General features: G+C 50.4%; 1 protein-coding gene and 1 non-coding gene across 2 annotated transcripts in view; one reads left to right on the forward strand and one right to left on the reverse strand.

Moving 5' to 3' along the window:
• Nucleotides 1-12,052, forward strand: part of IQGAP3 (IQ motif containing GTPase activating protein 3) — a 46,426-nt gene extending 34,374 nt beyond the window's left edge. Inside the window, exons 28-38 of the mRNA XM_030823216.1 lie at nucleotides 1,866-1,950; nucleotides 2,379-2,611; nucleotides 2,971-3,103; nucleotides 3,237-3,339; nucleotides 4,005-4,131; nucleotides 5,858-5,945; nucleotides 6,789-7,001; nucleotides 8,039-8,205; nucleotides 8,511-8,612; nucleotides 9,066-9,174; nucleotides 10,856-12,052. Coding sequence (XP_030679076.1) covers nucleotides 1,866-1,950; nucleotides 2,379-2,611; nucleotides 2,971-3,103; nucleotides 3,237-3,339; nucleotides 4,005-4,131; nucleotides 5,858-5,945; nucleotides 6,789-7,001; nucleotides 8,039-8,205; nucleotides 8,511-8,612; nucleotides 9,066-9,174; nucleotides 10,856-10,969 — 1,474 coding nt within the window. The 3' untranslated portion in view covers nucleotides 10,970-12,052. The remainder of the gene's footprint in view (nucleotides 1-1,865; nucleotides 1,951-2,378; nucleotides 2,612-2,970; nucleotides 3,104-3,236; nucleotides 3,340-4,004; nucleotides 4,132-5,857; nucleotides 5,946-6,788; nucleotides 7,002-8,038; nucleotides 8,206-8,510; nucleotides 8,613-9,065; nucleotides 9,175-10,855) is intronic.
• Nucleotides 7,692-7,791, reverse strand: LOC115837819. Its single transcript, XR_004032868.1, has one exon. It is a non-coding gene; the product is annotated as a small nucleolar RNA U13 (small nucleolar RNA).
• Nucleotides 12,053-14,768: the final 2,716 nt, after the last annotated feature.

The raw sequence follows: 14,768 nt of genomic DNA on the forward strand, positions 1-14,768 counted from the left end.
GGCTCACTGCAAGCTCCGCCTCCCGGGTTCACGCCATTCTCCTGCCTCAGCCTCTCCGAGTAGCTGGGACTACAGGCGCCCGCCACCACGCCCGGCTCATTTTTTGTATTTTTAGTAGAGACGGGGTTTCACCGTGGTCTCGATCTCCTGACCTCGTGATCCGCCCGCCTCGGCCTCCCAAAGTGCTGGGATTACAAGCGTGAGCCACCGCGCCCGGCGACACTTTATTATCTAACAGCAAATGAGGAGAAAATGGGACTCTTCAGTTCCCAATATCAAAAATAAATATTTTAAGCATATGAAGTACTTTATAGTTCTCTCTTTTCTTAAAAAATTTAGTCAATACATTTGGTTTTCTACATTTATTTTTTGACACATAATAATTGTACATATTCATAGGGTACAGTGTGATGTTTTGATACATGTATACATTGTGCAATGAATGATCAAATCAGGGTAATTAGCATATCTATTACCTCAAACATTTATTTCTTTGTGGTGAGAACATTCAAAATCCTTCTAGCTATTTTGAGATATACAACACATTATCAACTATAGTCACCTTCTGTGCAATAGAGCACCAGAACTTATTCTTTTTACCTGACTGTAACTTTGTATCCATTGACCAACCTCTCCCCATCCTCTCTCCCCACTCTCCTACCCTTCCCAGGCTCCGGTAACCACCATTCTACTCTCTACTCCCGCGAAATCACCTTTTTTAGATTCCACATATGAGTGAGATCATGCAGTATTTGTCCTTCTGTGTTTGGCTTATGTCACTTAACATGAACCTCTAGGTTCATCTATGTTGTCGAAAATGACAGGCTTTCACTCTTTTTTTGTTTGTTTTTCTTTATTTTTTATTATTATTATTTTTGAGACAGGGTCTCACTCCGTTGCCCAGGCTGGAGTGCCCAGGGCAAGATGAGGATGTTGAAAGGGGGAACCCACAGAGTTTATAACCCTGCTCCCCAAATCTGGAGAACCAGATTAAGAGTTTACAATTAGGAGTAAGAAAAGATTGTTCTAGGCTTAAGAAAGTAAAGTACACAATGAGCTGTAAACTTCTGTCTCTGGTACCCTAGGAGTGGAAATTGCTTTTAAATGAATTTAATTACATTTGTAGGTGGCACATCCATAATAGGAATAATAATGATAATACAGTCTAGCACATTTGAATAGTAGTCTACCATTATACGTTACTCTCGCAGACATAATTTCACTTGATCCTCAAAAAACCCTGTGAGAAGAGAAGGCAAGAATGATCATTCCCATTTTCTAGACCAGGGGATAGACTTGCAAAGGGGAAGGAAATAGCCTAAGATAATATCTCTGGTTGGTTGTGGAGTCCAAACTGGAGCTTCTCTTCCCGGCTCACTGATCTCCTTGGGGCCCTGCCTCTAGCCCAGACTAGGCCACTCACAGGTGCTCTGTGACAACTGACAAGGTTGACTACCTCGGAGCCATCTAGGCTGTCCTAGGACAGGGTTTTGGCTGTGAGTGTCAGATACCCAAGCTTTAGGTTAACGGTGCCTCTGGGGGATGGGGGATGGCTATGGTGATCTGGGGTGCTCTGCAGAGGAGCCAGAGAGTCTCAGAGAAGAGGTTCTTGAGCCAGGTTAGAGGCTGTGTGAGAGATTTAGTAGATGATAGGGCCCTGGTCCTGACTGCTGACACAAGGCAGGAGTCATTTGGAGGAAGGCAGCAGGGAGCTAGCCATGGCTAGTGGAGGGACAGTGCTTGGGCTCCACTCTGGAGTGGCTGAGCCTGGGGGAGAAGAGACAGCCAGGCACTCAAGCTCTTATCTCTGGCAGAGAGAGATGGGCAGAGGCATAGGCACAGCGCACCTATTTCTTTGTCCCCAGGTATGGGATGCGATATGTGGCCAAAGTCCTGAAGGCAACTTTGGCAGAGAAATTCCCCGACGCCACAGACAGCGAGGTCTATAAGGCAAGTGTTGTCTCCCCACCCCCACCTCCCAATCCCTCCTTTGCTTTGCTGGTACCTGCAATCCCCAGACTGAGACAGAAACACAAAAAATCCTATGCCATAAAAATCCAAGGAGAGAAATATGCTGCCTCTATAAATGGAGCCTGGCTCACCCGCAGGGCTTCAGGTGGCAGATGGCTCACGCTGGGGTGTGAGCGAACAGAGTGGGCAACACTGGCTTCTTGTCAGGAGATCTGGGTTCAAGTCCCAGCTCTTGCTCAGGTTTGCTGTGTGGCCTTAAGCAAGTTGTCTGCCTGCCCTGGGCCTGTTTTCTTTGAAGTGAGGGGGTTGGCCCAGGTGTCCCTTCCAGCCAAGCAAGCTGGGAATGTGGGGCCGCACCAGTCGAGGCGGCCCCTGGACACTCCTGGGAGAGTCTCCTCTGCCCTCAGGTGGTCGGGAACCTCCTGTACTACCGCTTCCTGAACCCAGCCGTGGTGGCTCCTGACGCCTTCGACATTGTGGCCGTGGCAGCTGGTGGAGCCCTGGCTGCCCCCCAGCGCCATGCCCTGGGGGCTGTGGCTCAGCTCCTACAGCACGCTGCAGCTGGCAAGGCCTTCTCTGGGCAGAGCCAGCACCTGCGGGTCCTGAATGACTATCTGGAGGAAACACACCTCAAGTTCAGGTCTTGGGTCCCTTTCCTCTCTGTCCCCTTTCTTCCCTCTTCTCACCTTTGACATCCCACTTGTCCCCTCCAGAATCCATGATGACAAGAGGCATAAATAGAAGGGACGAGCATAATGAGCGGGGTGGAGGATAGGTTGTTGGAAGGACTTCCCAGTGGAGAGAAAAGGAGACTATTAAGGGAGATTGGCTTGAGGGGTCACTGGGACAGAGGTAGGGGAGGACAGAGGGCAGAAGCTGAGACTGGAGAGTCCAAATTGGCCTGAGCAATCACTGGAGAAGTCTGGGGAAATGATGGGGACAGAAGATGTGTGGGGTGCTGGCCCTCCCCGCTCTCTCACATGCCCGCCCTCTGGACAGGAAGTTCATCCATAGAGCCTGCCAGGTGCCAGAGCCAGAGGAGCGTTTTGCAGTGGACGAGTACTCAGACATGGTGGCTGTGGCCAAACCCGTGGTGTACATCACCGTGGGGGAGCTGGTCAACACACACAGGGTGAGGGGCTGAGATCTGGAGGGTGTTGGCTGGGTGGGCAAGGGTTTGATAGCCTGTGATGGGGTAGTGGGCTGGCCCCAGAGGGAAGACCTGGCTCAGACCCTGCATTTCCTTTTCTTCCTCTGTGCTGCAGCTGTTGCTGGAGCACCAGGACTGCATTGCCCCTGATCACCAAGACCCCCTGCATGAGCTCCTGGATGACCTTGGGGAGCTGCCCACCATCCCTGACCTTATTGGTGTGTGCCCTCCTTAGCAGCTGGGGCCAGCTAGGGGGCCTGCAGGGAGGGAGGGACAGGCAGGCAGGCAAGCAGGCAGGGCATGTGAGCATGCCCATGCAGTCTAGGTCTTGTGCCAGGCGACTAGTTCCATACACTCCCTCTGGTCCTGACATGGGCACAGGGACACAGATTGATGTGGAGAAGGTAGACAAACAGTAGAGGGACCCACGATCATCATGGAAAACGGCCAATTAAGTGATCTGAAAGAGGCACAGGGATCAGGGCCTCATTAGGTTTCTCTGAGAAGGAGGGGTTTCCGGGCCATGGAATAGGAGGAAGCCAACTTACTGGGAGGAAGGACAGAATGAAGATGGTGATTGGAGAGAACCAGGAGCTGCAGGCTCCGGGAGGCATGGCTCCTCTACCCTCAGGGCACCCAGGGCTGAGAGTGTGGGGGTGGCACAGCCCCGGTAACACAAGGGTATGCTCTGTGGATGACAGCCCTTCCATCGGTGCTAAGGGTTGGGGACACAGGGTAGTTCTGCAGCCCAGTGTGGGAAAACTTCCTGGAAGAGGGGCATGTGGAGCAGCCGATTTAACGTGACCCCATTGGTGCATGTGTGTGTGTGTGTGCGCATGTGTGTGTGTATGCTGTCTCCCTCTCATTCCTCACCACACCTCAGGGGAGAGCATCGCTGCAGATGGGCACACGGACCTGAGCAAGCTAGAAGTGTCCCTGACACTGACCAACAAGTTTGAAGGACTAGAGGCAGACGCTGATGACTCCAACACCCGTAGCCTGCTTCTGAGGTGGGTGACGCCGGCCTCTGCCCCTGCATACCTGAGCTCCCCAGGCCTGAGGCCAGTAAAATGGCCTTACTCTGAGGTGCCCATTCCACCTTATTCCTGGGCTCCCTTATCCTTCAAGAAGTTCTCCCTGAAGCCTACCTTTATTCCCCTCACTGCAGCCTTGGCTCTTTTCCGTCTGGTATCCTCAGCTTTTTGCTCTGTGTTGTACTGAAAGTAAAGGAATGGTGAAGATATTGGCAACAGCAGGTGTTTGCATATTGTGCTGTTTACCAAGTGCTTTTTTCTTTTTTTCAAGTAGAGACAGAGTCTCGCCATGTTGCCCAAGCTGGCCTCAAACTCCTGGCCTCAAAGCCATCCACCTGCCTCAGCCTCCCAAAGTGCTAGGATTACAGGATTGACCCACTGCGCCTGGCCCAAATGCTTTTTTATATGTTATCGTTTATTCTTAGAAACAAGCTATGAGGTAGATGGTGGCTTCCCCTCTTCATAGTTGAGGAAAGACTCAGTAGTTATGTGATTTATCCAAAGTTCCACAGCCAGTGGGTTGTAGATCTCATGTTCTAATTCCACTTTTTTTTTTTTTTTTTTTTTGAGATGGAGTCTCACTCTGTCACCCAGGCTGGAGTGCAGTGACGTGAACTCAGTTCACTGCAACCTCTGCCTTCTAGGTTCAGGTGATTCTCCTGCCTCAGCCTCCGGAGTAGATGAGACTACAGGCGCTCACCACCACGTCCGGCCAATTTTTGTATTTTTAGTAGAGATGGGGTTTCACCATGTTGGCCAGCCTGGTTTTGAACTCCTGACCTCAAGCGATCTGCCTGCCTTGGCCTCCTAAAGTGCTGGGATTACAGGTGTGAACCACTGTGCCCAGCCTAATTCCACATTATTGTTGAGTGTGATGGTCAGCAGATGGGCATGGAGCTTTTCTTCCCCAGTCCTACAAAAGTGAGGGAGGACTCCCAGTAGGGGTGAGCTGGTCATCTGGGCAGAAGAGGAGCCAAAGTGCCAGCTCAAGCTCCCTGCCAACAAGGCAACCCCTTGCACCCACTCATTCACTCAATAAACAAGTGAGCTGGCCAGGTGCGGTGGCTCATGTCTGTAATCCCAGCACTTTGGGAGGCCGAGGCAGGTGGGTCACCTGAGGTCAGGAGTTCGAGACCAGCCTGGCCAACATGGTGAAACCCCATCTCTACTAAAAATACAAAAATTAGCTGGGCATGGTGGCGGGCACCTGTAATCCCAGCTACTTGGGAGGCTGAGGCAGGAGAATCACTTGAACCTGGGAGGCAGAGGTTGCAGTGAGCCAAGATCATGCCATTGCACTCCAGCCTGGGTGACAGGAGTGAAACTCCATCTAAAAAAAAAAAAAAACAAGTGAGCTAAGTATCGTCTTTGTCCTGCCATCAAAGGGCTGAGAGCAGGGTCAGGCTAGGGCTGAACACAGAGCACCACCAAGAGGGCGGTGGCTGTCAGATGCATTGAGAGCTAAGGAGAAGGGATGGCTGGGCGGGAAGGACATGTGTGCTCAGCTGAAGGACTCAAAGGAAGATAGTTGTGGGGAAGGTATTCTAGGCAACGACATCCCCTATCCCTTGCTCTCTCTCCTTATATCCTAGCAGCCATGCTATAGAGCATGGTCCACTTACTCTCAGACCTCTGGCCAGTCCCATGTCCAGGCCCTTCCCCTGCCCCTTACCTCTCCTCTGTCACTGCCCTCCTTGTGCAGCACCAAGCAGCTGTTGGCCGATATCATACAGTTCCATCCTGGGGACACCCTCAAGGAGATCCTGTCCCTCTCGGCTTCCAGAGAGCAAGTGAGTAGCCGGGCCAGCCCACAGGTTCTGTCTCATTCATCCCCCGCCTTGTCCCACCTGCACGGCTGCTGTTTCCCTCCTCTGAACCTCACCCACAGTCAGCCAGAAGCGGACACCTGTGCTCACCAGTAATGAGAACTCTGGAGGCCTACAGGGTGAGGGATACAGCTTTAGCCTTGGGAAGCCTCAGGCTGCAGAGTCATGGGGCCCCACCCCTCTCCCCACTTCACACACTGAAACAAGCACCAACACTAGGGCTATGGGGGGCGCTGAGAGACAGTCTGAGAAGGCTCCCCTGGAAGGCCTGCACTCAGAAGAGTGGTCTGCTAGAACGCGTGGAGGCAGGAGAAGGTAGTAGGCAGGTGGGGGGCCAGGGGCAGGTTGGGCCCGCTGGAGCGAAGACTGAACCAGCGTCTTCCCAAAGAAAAGGTGGGGATGGCCAGTAGAGGTGTGTCCCAAAACAGAACAGACAGGGAAATGCCCCCAAACATCCTGTGCCATCAGAAAGATCCATTGTTGGGAAGTCACAGCTAGTGTCTGTCCGGAATCCTTTATGCCATGGCCTGGGTTTGGGTCTCCTTTGGGCCACTCCTCCCCTGTGGTGATCTATGAGGCCCTCCCATGTGTGACACCATGTGTTATGGTGTTATACCTTGATATTCTTCATAAGCTATGCCCTGCCCCAGCCATATCCTGCAGAGGCTGGGCTCTGGGGCACTTTCTTAATGATACCCAGAAAAATGCTCAGGCCTCCCTTTGTTGCTGGTGCCCATGGGACCTTCCCTGGTGTGGGAGCAGAATGGTAGGACCTGGTAGACCCCTCCAGCGTCTGTGTGTCCCCAGGAAGCAGCCCACAAGCAGCTGATGAGCCGACGCCAGGCCTGTACAGCCCAGACACCGGAGCCACTGCGACGACACCGCTCACTGACAGCTCACTCCCTCCTGCCACTGGCAGAGAAGCAGCGACGCGTCCTGCGGAACCTGCGCCGACTTGAAGCCCTGGGGTTGGTCAGCGCCAGAAATGGCTACCAGGGGCTAGTGGACGAGCTGGCCAAGGTAATAACCTGGGCCTGGGCTCCGTGTGCCTGTGTGTACATGTGTGTGTGTGTGTGTGTGTGTGTGCATGTACATGTTAATCCGTAGTGTTGGTGGGCCCCTCCTGATGAATGCCCACCCAAAATTGTCACCAGCCAGAGGAAGGCTGAGGGTCCTTTTTGAAGGAAAGATTTTCTTTTCTTTTTTTTTTTTCTTTTTTTTTTGAGACAGTCTCACTCTGTCTTCCAGGCTGGAGAGCAGTGGTGTGATCCTGGCTCACTGCAACCTTCACCTCCCTGGTTCAAGCGATTCTCCTGCCTCAGCCTCCCAAGTAGCTGGGATTACAGGTGCGCGCTGCCACGCCCAGCTAATTTTTGTATTTTTAGTACAGACACGGTTTCAGCCCATGTTGGCCTGGCTGTTTTCGAACTCCTGACCTCAGGGTCCGCCCATCTTGGCCTCCCAAAATGCTGGGATTACAGGCGTGAGCCACTGCACCTAGCCAAATTTTTGTATTTTTAGTAGAGACAGGGTTTCACTATGTTGGCCAGGCTGGTCTCAAACTCCTGACCTCAAGTAATCTGCCCACCTTAGGCTCTCACAAAGTGCTGGGATTACAGGTGTGAATCACCACTCCTGGCCTGAAGGAAAGATCTTGAAATTAGTTAGAGAGGAGGGTGTTCTTGCAACTCTCTCTCTTTTTTTTTTCCACATTAGCTGGGTAATGTGCCCAGGTCAGAAGGTTTGAGAGAAGCATATCTCACACAAGAGCATGAAAACCCAATCCTCAGCTTATGACCTACAAAAGTATCCTTGCAACTTTCTTTTGCTAAAAAACAAACAGTCTTGAAACCAGTTAGTCCTCAACGGGCGGAGGCCCTGAGGACATGCCTTGAGGATTTGGAATACCATCCTTGAGATTTTCCTTCTAGGAAAACAGCCTTGAAGCCTGTTCTTCTGAAGAGCCTCACAGTGTGTAGTGCTTGGGCCTGTGTCAGGCCCTAAGGCTCTCCTGCCAGGAAGGACCACTCATCCCTTCCTCTGTTCCCCAACCCCAGGACATCCGCAACCAGCACAGACACAGGCACAGGCGGAAGGCGGAGCTGGTGAAGCTGCAGGCCACATTACAGGGCCTGAGCACTAAGACTACCTTCTATGAGGAGCAGGGTGACTACTACAGCCAGTACATCCGGGCCTGCCTGGACCACCTGGCCCCTGACTCCAAGTAGGTGCTGCTTTCCCATACTCGGAAGGTTACGTGTGACTTCTCACCCCTGCCCATGTCACCTTTGCCCCACTATCTCCCAGCTTTGAAAGGGGAATCTCACCCAGCACAGCACAGTCCCTTCCTAAGTCTGGTCTTTGAGCCTGATTTACAAAGTCTTGGGCTCAAGTGCAGCCCCCCTTCTCTGTCTTCCATCAGTGAGAAGTCTTCCTCGGGGTCTCATTTCCTTTCCAGCCACAGAAAACAAGTTTCTTTGGTGGTAAAGTGTTTGTTGGATGAATTCTCTGGGGCCTTTTTTTAATCAGGAGTTCTGGGAAGGGGAAGAAGCAGCCTTCTCTTCATTACACTGCTGCTCAGCTCCTGGAAAAGGGTGTCTTGGTGGAAATTGAAGATCTTCCCGCCTCTCAGTATGTGTCTTTGGAGGGCAGGATGTCAGCCCCTTCCTGTCCTCTAACCTGGGGGTGGAGCTCTGGGCTGGGCACCAGGTGGAAGAGAAGGAAAAGCATGGTCCCGGTCTTGAAGTTGCTGCTAGAATGATGGTGGAGACAGAGCATGCCCAGACAGAAAGTGAAGGGCCATGGACATGGTCTAGCACAGTTCTAGATGCCCTGAGGCAGAGGGTACTGGGAAAGCTTTCCAGAGGTGAGAACAGCTGGGTAGGGCGGGGCAGATAAAGAGATGGTGTGGGGAGCAGAAGTAAAACTGGGAGAAGACAGCGAGCTGGGCCCTCTGGGAGTGACAGAGGGAAAGCTGGTTCTGGATTACACTGCTGCCCAGGATAAGGAGCAGTGGGTACAAGAATGTGGTTGTAGCCCTGGAAAGAGGCAGTGGGTTCCTGTTTTGAATCCTGTTCCTGACAGCTTCAGAAACGTCATCTTTGACATCACCCCGGGAGATGAGGCAGGAAAGTTTGAAGTAAATGCCAAGTTCCTGGGTGTGGACATGGAGCGATTTCAGCTTCACTATCAGGTGAGGGGACAGTCCCATGAGCCTGCAGGACACCTGCTGGGCTTTAGGTGCTGGCCTGAAGAGAGCAGCTGGCCTCACTTTCCTAGTCCTCAGATGACACCAGCTCAGTTTTTCACCCGATCAGTATCGTCTGTTCCTGAAGAGAAGGGTGGGGGTCTGTGTAGCCCAAGCCCCCCTTTCCCCATGCCCTGACACAGACCCCACTGGCAAGCATCAGGGATAGTGGAGTGGGCTGCTGGTGTCAGAAGCAGGATTAATATTTGAAGCCCTATCACATGTCAGGGACTTTACATGTTACCTCATTTAATCCTCTCCACAGCTCTGAAGTATTATCCCTATTTTACAGGCTCTAGGCTAAAAGGTTAAGAAGCTGGCCTAAGTCATAGGCCAGTGTCAGGAAAGGAGTGAAGCAGTGGTGTTTTTGGTTGTGGTTATTGTCGTTGTTGTTGCTTTTTTGGGTTTTTGGTTTTTTTTGTTGTTTTTTTTTAAGATGGAGTCTTGCTCTGTCACCCAGGCTGGAGTGCAGTGGCGCGATCTTGCTCACTGCAAGCTCTGCCTCCTGGGTTCATGCCATTCTCCTGCCTCAGCCTCCCAAGTAGCTGGGACTACAGGCGCCCACCACCACGCCCAGCTAATTTTTTGTATTTTTAGTAGAGACGGGGTTTCACCGTGTTAGCCGGGATGGTCTCGATCTCCTGACCTCGTGATCCACCCGCCTCGGCCTCCCAAAGTGCTAGGATTATAGGCATGAGCCACCAAGCCCGGCCTTTTTTGGGTTTTTGTTTGTTTGTTTGTTTTCTTGAGACGGAGCCTCACTCTGTCACCCAGGCTGGAGTGCAATGGCGCAATCTCAGCTCACTGCAGCCTCTGCCTCCTGGGTTCAAGCGATTCTCCTGCCTCGGCTTCCCGAGTAGCTGGGATTACAGGTGCGCGCCACCACACCAGCTAACTTTTTGTGTATTTTTAGTAGAGATGGGTTTTCACCATGTTGGTCAGGCTGGTCTCAAACTGCTGACCTTGTGATCCACCTGCCTCGGCCTCCCAAACTGCTGGGATTTACAGGCATGAGTCACCGTGCCCAGCCGAGCAGTAGTTTTTAATCCAAATCTTTTTGCTTTGCTGTTTTGCCTTTTGAGTAAGAAAAATGATTTTGGCCGGGTGCAGTGGCTCACGCCTGTAATCCCAGCACTCTGGGAGGCCGAGGCGGGCAGATCACGAGGTCAGCAGTTCGAGACCAGCCTGGCCAATATAGTGAAACCCCGTCTCTACTAAAAATACAAAAATTAGCCTGGTGTGGTGGCACCTGCTTATAATCCCAGCTACTCAGGAGCTGAAGCAGGAGAATCGCTTGAACCTGGGAGGCGGAGATTGCAGCGAGCCGAGATCGCGCCACTGCACTCTAGCCTGGGAGACAGAGTGAGACTCCGTCTCAAAAAATAAATAAATAAAATAAGAAAAACAATTTCAAGCCCTGGTTTTGCTTGAGTTGACATTTGATCAAGTCACTGTACCTCTCTTGCCTCAGTTTCCTCATTTGTGAAGTGGGATTTCAATGCCCTACTTCAGTGGCCAGTGCCACTGGTGACTGCAGAAGGCCCCATGATGTGAGTGTTTTGTACACCATCTGACTGGACCACATTCAGAAGCCCTTAAACTCCCCTCTCTGCCTCTTCCCTCCTAGGACCTCCTGCAGCTCCAGTATGAGGGTGTGGCTGTCATGAAACTCTTCAACAAGGCCAAAGTCAATGTCAACCTTCTCATCTTCCTCCTCAACAATAAGTTTTTGCGGAAGTGACAGAGGCAAAGGGTGCTACCCAAGCCCCTCTTACCTCTTTGGATGCTTTCTTTAACACTAACTCCCCACTGCACTTCCCTGCAGACACCCAGAGCTCAGGACTGGGCAAGGCCCAGGGATTCTCACCCCTTCCCCAGCTGGGAGGAGCTTGCCTGCCTGGTCACAGACAGTGTATCTTCTAATTGGCTAAAGCAGGCCTTGCCCAGAGTCCAGTTGTGTGGCTTTTATCATGCATGATAAACCCCTGGCTTTCCTGCCAGATGGTAGGACATGGACCTTGACCTGGGAAAGCCATTACTCTTGTGTCTGCTACTGCCCTCCCACAGACCCCAATATTACAAACACTACCCCAGCGGCTTGATTTCCCCTCTGCCTTCCTTCTCTCTGCACTCCCACAAAGCCAGGGCCAGGCTCCCCATCCTTACCTCGCACTGCAGGAGCAGTGGGTGTTCCTGCCCTGCCTGAGTCTAGGCAGCTCTGCTGCTGTGATCTGCACACCCTCCAACCTAGGCAGGGACTGGGGGGATGCAGTGTGTGTTAGTGCCCACGTGGCATTGTGGCACTCTTGCCCCCCATGGCGGCATGGGCAAGATGACCTTCCATTAGCTTCAAGTCTTGTTCTCTTGTTTGTGGTCTGTTTAATATGTGGGTCACTAAGGTATTTATTCTTTCTCCCATCCTTACACTCTGGATCATTGTGCAGACTTAATCAGGGTTTTAATGCTTTCATTTTTTTTTTTTTTTTTTTTTTTTTTTTTAGCTCAAAGAGAGTTCTCATTTTCCCTATTCAAACTAATATCCATGCCGTGTTTTATACCTTGGATTTAAAGTCACCTTAGGTTGGGGCAACAGAGTTATCACTCATGTTTAAGATCTTGTTATTTCAGCTCCATAAGATCAAAGAGGAGTCTTTCCCTTTTCTCTTTTACCCTCAGGATTCTCATGCCTTACAGCTGACTCTTCCAGGCAATTTCCATAGATCTGCAGTCCTGCCTCTGCCACAGTCTCTCTGTTGTCCCCACATCTACCCAACTTCCTGTACTGTTGCCCTTCTGATGTTAATAAAAGCAGCTGTTACTCCCACATCTGTTGTTAACCCTTATTTCATTTTCTGTGGAGCTGGCCTTTAAGTTCGGGAACACATCTCCCTGAGAGAACTGGGGAATCCTTCCTGCAGCCTCCCCCAGCCCTCTGCCTGCCTCCGGTGTGGGCCCACTCTGCCTGCCTGAGCTCGTAAAAGCTTAATGAGATGTGGCATTTATTCTCTCTTCCTTCCCCTGGGGGACAGAGAGGAGGAAGGAATGCTTAGGTTTCTATTCTGTTTTTATCGGCCACTCTGAAGACTAAAGCTGAGAAGAGAAGCCACTCTAACTTCTACCCCACCCATTTTACACACAGTTCCAGCAGGTTCTTTTCCTGAGCCTTAGGTGGTGATATCAAAGGTGCTTAAGCCATAACTCCTTAGGTCTTATAGATTCTACACTGATCAAAATCTCCTTTCCGAAGGGAAACCTCCCTCCTTTCCTCCTTGCTTTCAGAAAGTAGGGAGGGAAGTCTGTTGGGGAGGGGACAGTAGAGACAGACACCTGCCCTGACATCTGAAGTCCCAGGCAGCTCCTGTTGGGGACACATCTTTGCCTGGTGCAGTCTGCCCCACTCCACTCTGTTCCATTCTGTCACTCAGGATCTGTCTTGCTGTCACATCCAATCTCAGTCACAGCCTCTCCCCACCCTTAACATGTCACAGCAAAGACTTCAAGTACTGCCTTGCTCTGGGTGACAGTGACATTTACCAGTAGATCCAAGTTTCTACATGTGATCAGCCATCATTAAAAATCTCATACTCACCAAATGGCTGCAATGCTCCCCCACAATCACATGATCTCAGCCACATATACCACATATAGAAATGTCACAATAGCTACCGTTATTGAGAGTCTATCGTGGGCTGGGATATTTACATACATTTACTCCTCACAACAACCCTACAAAGGTTGTTGTGGTCTCCATCTTGGTTTAACATGATGAAACTGAGGTTCAGAGTTGGATCTGATAACTACCCAAGGATACTCAGCTGGAAAGGAGCAGAACAGGGCTTTAAACTCAGGCCCACCAGATATACATTCCCCAGCATTTTTTCTCTTCTCTGAGAGAAACATTTTTACTTCCTTCAACCTCCCCTTTCATGACACTCTCAAGCTCCCCCAACACTCCACTCTGCTGTGGGTCCCTGATAAGCTTGAGCTCATTAGTGTCCTTGCTAACCTTCAATGCCCAATCTGAGATACAGTTTCTTAGCTCCTATGGATGGGACTATATGCCAGTGTAACCTCTTTGGAGGACAATTTGGAAATATAAAAAATATAAGTGCTTCTTAGACAAGGTGGCATGAAAAAAATTAAGTGTAGGGTGCCAGGATAATTCAACAGAAAGTAGTCTTTTCAACAAATGGTGTCAGGACAACTGGAAATCCACATGCAAAAGGAGGAAGTCGGACCCCTACCCCACACCAGATACAAAAATAAACTCAAAATGAACCACAGACCTAACTGTAGGAGATAAAACTATAAAACTCTTTAAAAAAGGCCAGGCATGGCGGCTCACACCTGTAATCCCAGCACTTTGTGAGGCCAAGATGGGAGGATTGCTTGAGTCCAGGGAGTTCAAGACCATCCTGGGCAACATAGTGAGGCTCCCATCTCTAAAAAATATATGTATTTTAAGCCAGGCGTGGTGCCTCACGCCTGTAATCCCAGCACTTTGGGAGGCTGAGGCGGGTGGATCACCTGAGGTCGGGAGTTCAAGACCAGCCTGACCAACATGGAGAAACCCCGTCTCTACTAAAAATACAAAAATTAGCTAGGCGTGATGGCACGTGCCTGTAATCCCAGCTACTTGGGAGGCTAAGGCAGGAGAATCGCTTGAACCCGGAGGTGGAGGTTGCAGTGAGCCAAGAGCACACCACTGCAATCCAGCCTGGGTGACAGAGCAAGACTCCATCTCAAAAAATAAAATAAAAATAAAATTTAAAAGAAAAAAATGAAAAAACCCACAGAGTGGGAGAAAATATTTGCTAATCACATATGTGATAAGGGATTTATATCCAGACTATATAAAGAACTCATCACAATAGAAAGACAACCTAATTAAGAAATAGGCAAAGGATTTGAATTCATATTTCTCCCAAAAGAACATATACAAATGGCCTTTTTTCTTTTGAAACGAAGTCTTACCCTGTCACCCACACTGGAGTGCAGTGGCATGATCATGGTTCACTGAAGCCTTGATCTCCCGAGGCTTAGGTGATCTCCCGCCTCAGCCTCCCAAATAGCTAGGACTACAGGCATTCGCCACCATGCCCAGCTAATTTTCGTATTTTTTGTAGAGACAAAGTATTCACCATGCTGCCCAGGCTGGTCTTGAACTCCTGGGCTCAAGTGATCTGCCCTCATTTGCCTCCCAAAGTGCTGGGATTACAGGCCAGGGCCACTGGGCCTGGCCATCACTAGCCATTAGAGAAATGCAAATCAAAATCACTATGAGATCCCATTTTACTCCCGTTAGGATGGCTAAAATAAAGCAGACATGATGATCAGTGTTGGTGAGGATGTGGAGAAATAACTCTCATACATTGCTGGAAGGGTTAAAATAGTGGAGCCACTTTGATAAACAATTTGGCAACTCCTCAAAATGGTAAACATAGAGTTATCATGTGACCTAACAATTCCTCTCCTAAGTATATATACAACAAAATTGAAAGCATATGTCCACACAAATATCTGCACATGAATATCTATAG

Source organism: Nomascus leucogenys, chromosome 12 (assembly GCF_006542625.1).
Source record: "Nomascus leucogenys isolate Asia chromosome 12, Asia_NLE_v1, whole genome shotgun sequence".
Lineage (NCBI taxonomy): Eukaryota > Metazoa > Chordata > Mammalia > Primates > Hylobatidae > Nomascus > Nomascus leucogenys.